At 41.4% G+C, this 10,099-nt stretch overlaps 1 protein-coding gene across 2 annotated transcripts in view; it reads right to left on the reverse strand.

The window, feature by feature from the left end:
• tfcp2 (transcription factor CP2) overlaps nucleotides 1–9,583 on the reverse strand; it is a 52,835-nt gene extending 43,252 nt beyond the window's left edge. The window contains exons 1-4 of one of the 2 annotated variants that reach the window (XM_060937359.1): nucleotides 9,496–9,583; nucleotides 9,254–9,388; nucleotides 8,784–8,994; nucleotides 1,753–1,904 (exon numbers count right to left, since the gene is read on the reverse strand). In XM_060937359.1, coding sequence (XP_060793342.1) covers nucleotides 1,753–1,904; nucleotides 8,784–8,905 — 274 coding nt within the window. In that variant the 5' untranslated portion in view covers nucleotides 8,906–8,994; nucleotides 9,254–9,388; nucleotides 9,496–9,583. Of the gene's footprint in view, nucleotides 1–1,752; nucleotides 1,905–8,783; nucleotides 8,995–9,253 lie in introns of both variants that reach the window. The other variant, XM_060937358.1, reaches the window with a different exon arrangement.
• Nucleotides 9,584–10,099: the final 516 nt, after the last annotated feature.

The following is a 10,099-nucleotide window of genomic DNA, read 5'->3' on the forward strand; positions in this document are numbered from 1 at the left end:
TTTTAGGGGCTAAGCAGGGCTGAAACGAGCTGAGTCGTGCTGGTTTTTGGTAGTCGAAACGCGAGCCGTGTCGGGCTGAAGTGAGCTGAAGCGAGCTGAAGTGAGCTGAAAAAGGGTAGTGGAAAAGGGCCATATGAATGTTATCGCACTCCCATACTCGCCTCGAACCTTTTTCCTGTCTTATTTTTTTTTAGTCTATCTATTCTGTATTCTGGGTGATTACCGTATTTTCTGGACTATAGAGCGCACCTGTATATAAGCCGCATCCGCTCTATTTTTTAAAAAAAATTTAAAAAAAGATATACAAGCCGCACCGGGCTATAAGCCGCAGATATCTATGTTGAAAAATTAGATATTTACTGCATGTACAGAACGATTTTGTACTGTAAATGTACATGTATGTACCTGAACAGATTCTTTCCGAACAGTGCCTTTTAACACGGCAGCAACTTTGCTGATTAAAACGGAACAGAACCAAGAGAAAATAACCGGTATTTATTTACCTTCATTTCTCCTGTGTTTGAAACCACAAGTCACTTTAATCATCTTCGCTGGATTTGAAAATAATTACCAGTTAGTAATTTGTCGTGCGTGTTCTATCTGCTAAAGATCTGCTAATTCTTCTTTGCATTGATTTTTCGTCTATCTTATTTTTGATTCTACTTCCGGTTAGAGCGCCCCTAGCGGTGGAAGAAAAATCCACAGAATAGCCGCACCTTTGTATAAGCCGCATGGTTCAAAACCTAGGAAAAAAGTAGCGGCTTATAGTCCAGAAAATACGGTACATTTTTATTGAGATTTTAGAAAACAGCTTTATTGTATTACATTCTACCCAGAATTATAGGCCTCTTTCCAACACTTAAATCTATTATACTAGTATACAATTGTAGAAGAGTAATCATTTGTATTCTCTAGTGCTGTCAAAAATGTCGCGTTATTATCGCGTTAACTTGACTCAATTTTAACGGCGATAATTTTATCGCGAGATTAACGCTCTGTGACATGATGTAGGTTTTTCATAAGCTTTTGAAACTGCCAGGAACTTGGAACAGAGACTTTGCTTAGAAAAATGATAGCAGCTAGACTGTAATGCGACGCCCCGCACAGCCAGAGTCCTCTGCCCTCCCCCCAAAGAACCAGCGCGGGCAAGGCGCGCTAGCCCCACGCCTCGGGACGAAGAGCCACGGTGCTCGGCTTAGGTTTTGTTTTCCCATCAGCCCGACTTTGCAGTGGCTGTGATAAGACGTGTTATGCTCTGCAATAAAATAAAAAATAAAAAAACATTGGTACAAAGCAAGCCCATTCACTTTATGCTGATAAGAGAATTGCAATGGTTTTTCATGTGACAAAAATGTGCGATTAAATTGCGATTAATCGCGAGTTAACTATGACAGTCGCGACATTAATCGCGATTAAATATTTTAATCGCTTGACAGCACTAGTATTCTTACAATCCCGTGATGCCCAGAAGAGGATGGATTCCCTTTATCTTCATGTCGTCTCAGAGTGTTTCTTTGCCACCGTCGTCTCTGGCTTGCTCAGTAGGGATCATTCTAAAGCTAGACCTAAATCTGCATCTCTCTAAAGCTGCTTTGTGACAACGTACACGGTCATTACAATTCAAGATTTTTTTTTGGATTATGTTAACTAATCACTGCAGCCTTATATCAGGCAATGTCATCATGAATGGGGGGGGGGGGGGGGGGGCACATCATCATACTCATTTTATGCAGTAATGTAGAAGGAACAGACCTTGGTTGAGGTAGGTGAGTGTCTCATCATGTAGTTTGACAGCTGGTGACGTAGCAGCACAAAGAACATACTGGAAAGGAAGGATCTTGTTGTCATTATCAGGTGGCAGATTGGATTCTTCCTGCTTAAAGATAGGGAGTGCCAGCACATCACTGGGGGGACGGCAACAGAAAGAGACAGAAATAGTTAGTTCACTACATTGAACACTCACTAGGTGATAAAGGACCAAAAGCTGTTACAGGGTGTCTACAGGTTTGTCCAAGTTAAATTTAAGACTTTTTCATACCATGTTCCAAAAAAAATTAAGACCAAACCTAACGTCACGCAATAACGTACTCTTTTGAAAAAAAAAATATATAATGTAACTTCTTGTTCTTGTAAACATTCACCAGAAAACACTATTCTAGTAGAAGTACTTCATTTCTTTTCCTTGACAGGCATTCACACACTCGGAACACAATATAAGGATCGGATAAACTTATAACTACGTGACAATCAGAATGCAGTGACAACGTTTGAATCCAGTGTAACAATGTGAAAATGTGAATGAAGTCTCACACACACAGAATCCAATGCAACAGTTTTTTTAAATTATTATTTTCTCTGCTTGGGGAGTCACATTGTAAGCAGAATTGTTCAATTCAATCTTTGGTCAAACAACAATGCAGAAAACAACAGTTAAACAATGTGAATGCACATACTAGGGTTGGGCGGTATTACGGTAAGAAGGTATCCCGAGGTATCCAAAAGTACCAACGGTATCGGTCTCATTACCGTCATTTTAAAAATATATATAATATCTAAATAAATATGGAGTACATGAGGTCATAATATAAAATAATAAATTGAAGATCATCCCGAATAACTGTGTGATCGTATTTTCACTAATTCTATCAATTTCCTAAAGAAGTTCTCATCGCGTGCAGGGTTGTTTATGTCGTTACCATGGCAACCCTGCGTGACATTTGGAGTCTGACAGAAAGCTTCGCAAGAGACTGAGACCACTGTTGAAAGATGGCAAGTCAAGATAACGAGTTAGTGGCAAAAAAAAAAAAAAACAACATCGGCAGTGTGGCAGTATTTTGGTTTCAAACCAAACGAAAAGGGAGAGCCAGTAAACACAGATGAAGCTGTGTGTAAAGTATGTAAGAAGACGGTCACGGCGCGAGAGGGGAACACCTCCAATCTGAGTGTTTTGAGTAGGTTACATGAGTAACAACAAGGTAAAATAATATAACGTATGACATTTGGGATGCGGGTAATAAACGTTTGAAATGTCATCTACTGAAGAAACGGAAGAAAACATCGTAGCGTAAACTGTTAGGTTTCTGGTGGGAATTAGCAATGCGCTTGCTATCTTTGTTGGGTGTGTTAAACCGTATGGATTTAAGTGGAATAATTGTAAGGAGTTATGTGATCAAGACAACGTTTTAAGCAAGGTAAGGCCATTTGATTATTAATTTCCCCGCCATGGCATGACGTGGGCCCATATGATTTTGCCTTGTGCAGCTATCACGCATTTGAATTAGGTTCGCCTCATTTGCGCTGAAGAATATGGTTTATCGCGCAGTCTAAACGGACTTGGGTGTTGGTTGATTCTTTTTCTTTTCTTTTATTTCCCATGCTTGAAAGGGTATGATCCTGCTCATCGTGTACTTTTTTTTGATGGAGTAGGTGAAATAGTGCTGCAAATGGCGTTTCAACGCAGACATGTGTAAACGACAGTTGAATGCTATTTTCAAGATGAAGGAAGAGTTGCGTGATGCTTTGAAATATCTCTTAATCCATTCATCAATGCACAAAATTCGCTTTGCTGCTTAATCCATACCACAATGCACACAATTCGCTATGCTGCTTTTAAATAGTACATTTGAGGCATAGGCGCAGGTCTGGACAAGGTCCGCCGGTATAGGCGCACGTTACACAGTAGGCCGAAACAAAATTTTTTTTTTTTCTCGGTAATACCGTATACCCCGGGAAAACACAGAGACAGTTTAAAGGTATCAAAATTTGGATACCGCCCAACCCTAGCACATACACCTGAAACCTCGGCTCACTCACTTGAAAGGTATGCTCACTTGCACTTCTTAAAACACTTGGAACGATACCCACACACAAACGATACTATTCTCTCACATGCACGCAAGAGAATATATTCTCTCTCTCACACACACACAATATTCTCTTACATCTCGCAGATCTATCCTCTTCTCCACGACCGTTAGTGGTGGCAGCACTGAAGTCGGATATTTGAGTCTGATACTCGCGGCCTTTAGCAAAAGCAACGTGCTTGGCACTCTTCATACGAGAGTCCATCGCTCTGATCCCCATTGTGCCCAACTTAAAAGTCTTACAGCATGCTACACAGTATGCCTCGTTGGCATCTTTGGGTACAGCTTTCAGCCACCACGAGTATTTTGCATCTTGCAGCCAGTTATAATTAAATTTACATTTACCCATTGTGGCTTGGACTATCCTCCATCAACAGATCAGGCACTGAGTGGTTGTCAAGCACGAGTGTGTCTAGCAACCAGTGGATTCGGAGCCTGCGCGGTATAATCGTGAGCATCAAAAACGATTAAACTTTTTCCCCATCCAAAGTGTACCACATTTTAACGATATGACTGAGTAAAATCTCCATAAATTTAAGATTGAAAATTTAAGACCACGGGGTTTGAAATTTAAGACAATTTAAGACTTTTTAATGGCCTTATTTTAGGAAAATTAAATTTAAGACTTTTTAAGGACCCACGGCCACCCTGTGTTACTAAGTTTCAGACACTAGAGGGATGGAGATGTTACACTGCTACATAACTATCACCGGATATTCATCATCATCATTATTATTATTATTATTTCAGTCCCATGAATATAGACACCAACATTGTTAATTTTGGAGAAAGCCATGGCCAAATGGTTAGAGAAACAGCTTTGGAACCTAAAGGTTGCCGGTTCAATTCCCTGGACCAGCAGGAATGGCTGAAGTGCCCTTGAGCAATGCACCTAACCCCCAACTGCTCCCCAGGCTGATCTGGATGTCTTGTTCGCCGCTCTGGATAAGAGTCAAGTCAAGTTTGTTTGTATAGCGCTTTTAACAACAGACATTGTCCCAAAGCAGCTTTTCAGAATCTGAATGACCCAAGACATGAGCCAATTTTATCCCTAACCTATCCCCAATGAGCAAGCCCGTGGTGACGGTGGAAAGGAAAAACTCGAATTTGAGAGAAACCTCGAGAGGAACCAGACCCAAAAGGGAACCCCTCCTCACCTGGACGACAACAACAGACAACATGACTATAACATTAACAGTTTTAACATGAAGTCAGTTTCATTGATGTTATAACTCTTCATTAATGAAACTTGAGTGCAAAACTGTTCATGACAACCGCAGTCCCAAAGTTAGCAAGCCAACTATAGTCCTCAGCCACAAAAGCATTACTGTAAGAGTCCAGAGTGTCTTCCAAGTGTGACTTTCACCTTTCAAAAGAGCTTCTGCTAAATGCCTGTAATGTAATTTTTGTATACACACACACACATTGTAAACTGTTATATCTTTTCAAAACATTGAAAAAAAAAAAAAAAAAACCTTTAATTAAAACTCCGCAACTCATATGACAGGCTGTAATGCACAAGGATCTAACTTGACCGATGAAGGGTACAGCTACTGTACACTACGGCAGCGTTTCTCAACCTTTTTTCAGTCACGGCACCCTTCAGAAGTATGCAAATTCTCAAGGCACCCCCATATAAAATATACGCAGTCACGCTGACCATACGCTGACCCCGGCAGTGACGTTGTGACATGGTAAAGGAGGCCGTGAGACAAATTTTGATGATGCATGAGGCAGCAATGATCTGCATTAGTGTAACTATCGTTTTTTGGAATTTTAATTCATTTTATTTATTTCAACGTTAGAATATATAATTTTTTGACGGCACCCCGGTTGAGAAAGGCTGCACTACGGTGTGGCTCATGACAACTTTGTAATGCATCACGCAGTGGATGATATTCACAATTGAGAATTCGAACAGCACGACAATGAGGCTGATTCACAATATAGTGGACGAGTGGAGGCTCCAAACACAGCATTACACACAGAAAATGAGATTGTCCGACTTGTCTTATGGTTGTAAGGATATTGGACATAACTGCCTTAAAGGTTCTGATGATTTTATAACCTCTGCCAAGGAGGTTATGTTTTCGGTAGTGTTGGTTTGTTTGTTAGCAACATTACGGAAAAAGTTATGAACGGATTGCTCTGAAATTTTTTCCAGAGGTGTGACTGGGCACAAGTAACAATCCATTAAATTTTGGCGGTGATCCGGATTACCGTCTGGATCCCGGAAATTTTTTAAAGGATTCTCGGCGGAGGTCTGCGCTCTACAAGTGCTTTTCTAGTTTGTTTGTTGGTTTGTCTGTTAGCAACATTACAGAAAAAGTTATGAATGGATTGCTCTGAAATTTTTTCCAGAGGTGTGACTGGGCACAAGTAACAATCCATTAAATTTTGGCGGTGATCCAGATCACCGTCTGGATCCCGGAATTTTTTAAAGGATTCTTGGCGGAGGTCTGCGCTCTCCGAGTGCTTTTCTAGTTTGTTTGTTGGTTTGTCTGTTAGCAACATTACGGAAAAAGTTATGAACGGATTGCTCTGAAATTTTTTTCCAGAGGTGTGACTGGGCACAAGTAACAATCCATTAAATTTTGGCGGTGATCCGGATCACCGCCTGGATCCCGGAATTTCTTAAAGGATTCTTGGCAGAGGTCTGCGCTCTCCGAGTGCTTTTCTAGTTTGTTTGTTTTTTGGTTTGTCTGTTAGCAACATTACGGAAAAAGTTACAAACGGATTGCTCTGAAATTTTTTCCAGAGGAGTGACTGGGCACAAGTAACAATCCATTAAATTTTGGCAGTGATACAGATCACCGTCTGGATCCCGGAATTTTTTTAAGGATTCTCGGCGGAGGTCTGCGCTCTCCGAGTGCTTTTCTAGTTTGTTTGTTGGTTTGTCTGTTAGCAACATTACAGAAAAAGTTATGAACGGATTGCTCTGAAATTTTTTCCAGAGGTGTGACTGGGCACAAGTAACAATCCATTAAATTTTGGCGGTGATCCGGATCACCGTCTGGATCCCGGAATTTCTTAAAGGATTCTTGGCAGAGGTCTGCGCTCTCCGAGTGCTTTTCTAGTTTGTTTGTTGGTTTGTCTGTTAGCAACATTACGGAAAAAGTTATGAACGGATTGCTCTGAAATGTTTTCCAGAGGTGTGACTGGGCACAAGTAACAATCCATTAAATTTTAGCGGTGATCCGGATCATCGTCTGGATCCTTGAATTTTTTAAAGGATTCTCGGCAGAGGTCTGCGCTCTCCGAGTGCTTTTCTAGTTTGTTTGTTTTTTGGTTTGTCTGTTAGCAACATTACGGAAAAAGTTACAAACGGATTGCTCTGAAATTTTTTCCAGAGGAGTGACTGGGCACAAGTAACAATCCATTAAATTTTGGCAGTGATACAGATCACCGTCTGGATCCCGGAATTTTTTTAAGGATTCTCGGCGGAGGTCTGCGCTCTCCGAGTGCTTTTCTAGTTTGTTTGTTGGTTTGTCTGTTAGCAACATTACGGAAAAAGTTATGAACGGATTGCTCTGAAATTTTTTCCAGAGGTGTGACTGGGCACAAGTAACAATCCATTAAATTTTGGCGGTGATCCAGATCACTGTCTGGATCCCGGAATTTTTTAAAGGATTCTCGGCGGAGGTCTGCGCTCTCCGAGTGCTTTTCTAGTTTGTTTGCTGGTTTGTCTGTTAGCAACATTGTGGAAAAAGTTATGAACGGATTGCTCTGAAATTTTTTCCAGAGGTGTGACTGGGCACAAGTAACAATTCATTAAATTTTAGCGGTGATCTGGATCATCGTCTGGATCCTTGAATTTTTTAAAGGATTCTCGGCAGACGTCTGCGCTCTCCGAGTGCTTTTCTAGTTTGTTTGCTGGTTTGTCTGTTAGCAACATTACGGAAAAAGTTATGAACGGATTGCTCTGAAATTTTTTCCAAAGGTGTGACTGGGCACAAGTAACAATCCATTAAATTTTAGCGGTGATCCGGATTACCGTCTGGATCCCGGAATTTTTTTAAAGGATTCTCGGCGGAGGTCTGCGCTCTACAAGTGCTTTTCTAGCTTGTTTGCTGGTTTGTCTGTTAGCAACATTACGGAAAAAGTTATGAACGGATTGCTCTGAAATTTTTTCCAGAGGTGTGACTGGGCACAAATAACAATCCATTAAATTTTGGCGGTGATCCGGATCACCTTCTGGATCCTGGATTTTTTTAAAGGATTCTTGGCAGAGGTTTACGCTCTCAGAGTGCTTTTCTAGTTTGTTTGTTTTTTGGTTTGTCTGTTAGCAACATTACGGAAAAAGTTACGAACGGATTGCTCTTAAATTTTTCCAGGAGGTGTGACTGGGCACAAGTAACAATCCTTTAAATTCTGGTGGTGATCCGGATCACCTTCTGGATCCCGGAGTTTTTTAAAGGATTCTTGGCAGAGGTCTGTGCTCTACAAGTGCTTTTCTAGTTTGTTTGTTTTTTGGTTTGTCTGTTAGCAACATTACGGAAAAAGTTATGAATGGATTGCTCTGAAATTTTTTTCCAGAGGTGTGACTGGGCACAAGTAACAATCCATTAAATTTTGGCGGTGATCCGGATCACCTTCTGGATCCTGGATTTTTTTTAAAGGATTCTTGGCAGAGGTTTACGCTCTCAGAGTGCTTTTCTAGTTTGTTTGTTTTTTGGTTTGTCTGTTAGCAACATTACGGAAAAAGTTACGAACGGATTGCTCTTAAAATTTTCCAGGAGGTGTGACTGGGCACAAGTAACAATCCTTTAAATTCTGGCGGTGATCCGGATCACCTTCTGGATCCCAGAGTTTTTTAAAGGATTCTCGGCGGAGGTCTGCGCTCTCCCGAGTGCTTTTCTAGTTTTAGAGAACAAAGGTACCGATTCGTGTTTCTGACACCTTGAGAAGCGTGAACTATACCTCATACTGTAGGCTCCAGCTCCAAGCTCCTGACCAATCCCAGACAGACTGGCATCAAAATCCTGCACCAGGCCGGACTCGATCACCTCATCAGCGAGGGGCAGTTTCAGAGCCCACGCCATCCTGACTGGGAGCTTTTTCCGCTCGTGTGGACCCCGATGAACAGAAGTGGGCTGTAATCGTCTGGAGTTGTGTGCAGGATCACACACACCTGTACAGAGGAGACACTGAGTTTATGACACCTGCAGAGTCAAACACACAGGGTGTCATCCTCAGCGATTTGAAAGTTACACCATGCAACATTTATGATTATGTCAATCATTTAAAACTGGAAATAAGGTTCAACTTTGACTAGAGAGACAGCCTGGTGATGGTAGCATGGCCATTACTTTCTCATCCACACATCAGTCTCTGGTTCCCAACTGCACTGTGTGCTCGCGATGAGCAGTCAGGACACTGGAAGTACACACCTGCGTGATGCGCCTTTCATTTGGCTCAGGAAGAAGAGAAGAAGAAGTTAACTGCGGTCCTCTGAACTCATCCTCACGCCATGTTTTAATCTGCCTCTCCGTAGTGAAACAACCAGCTGCGGTCTGGAAAGGAAACTGTCACAGGAAGTGATATCAGAGAGCTCCTGCTGGCACGAAGATCAAGTTTTCAGAAAGAAAACAGCGAAAACTAACTGAACCAACACATAAAAAAGTAAATTTACACGAGAAACATGCTTGTTTATCTCTCCTGTTCACTAGCTCTCACGCCGGAGTCATTTTTCGTCGTTGATTGCATAAGACTTCATCAGCTGCAGCACAGTATCGCCCCCTATCGCTCTGGCGGCTAACTTTACCTTCTACTTCATGTTGTGTTGCTCACAGGTGGACAGTATTGTAATTGTACTGACACTACCGTTCAAAAGTTTGGGGTCACTTTGAAATGTCCTTATTTTTGAAAGAAAAGCACTGTTCTTTTCAATGAAGATCACTTTAAACTAATCAGAAATCCACTCTATACATTGCTAATGTGGTAAATGACTATTCTAGCTGCAAATGTCTGGTTTTTGGTGCAATATCTCCATAGGTGTATAGAGGTCCATTTCCAGCAACTCTCACTCCAGTGTTCTAATGGTACAATGTGTTTGCTCATTGCCTCAGAAGGCTAATGGATGATTAGAAAACCCTTGTACAATCATGTTAGCACAGCTGAAAACAGTTGAGCTCTTTAGAGAAGCTATAAAACTGACCTTCCTTTGAGCAGATTGAGTTTCTGGAGCATCACATTTGTGGGGTCGATTAAATGCTCAAAATGGCCAGAAACATGTC

Source organism: Neoarius graeffei, chromosome 13 (assembly GCF_027579695.1).
Source record: "Neoarius graeffei isolate fNeoGra1 chromosome 13, fNeoGra1.pri, whole genome shotgun sequence".
In the NCBI taxonomy this organism is placed as follows: Eukaryota; Metazoa; Chordata; class Actinopteri; order Siluriformes; family Ariidae; genus Neoarius; species Neoarius graeffei.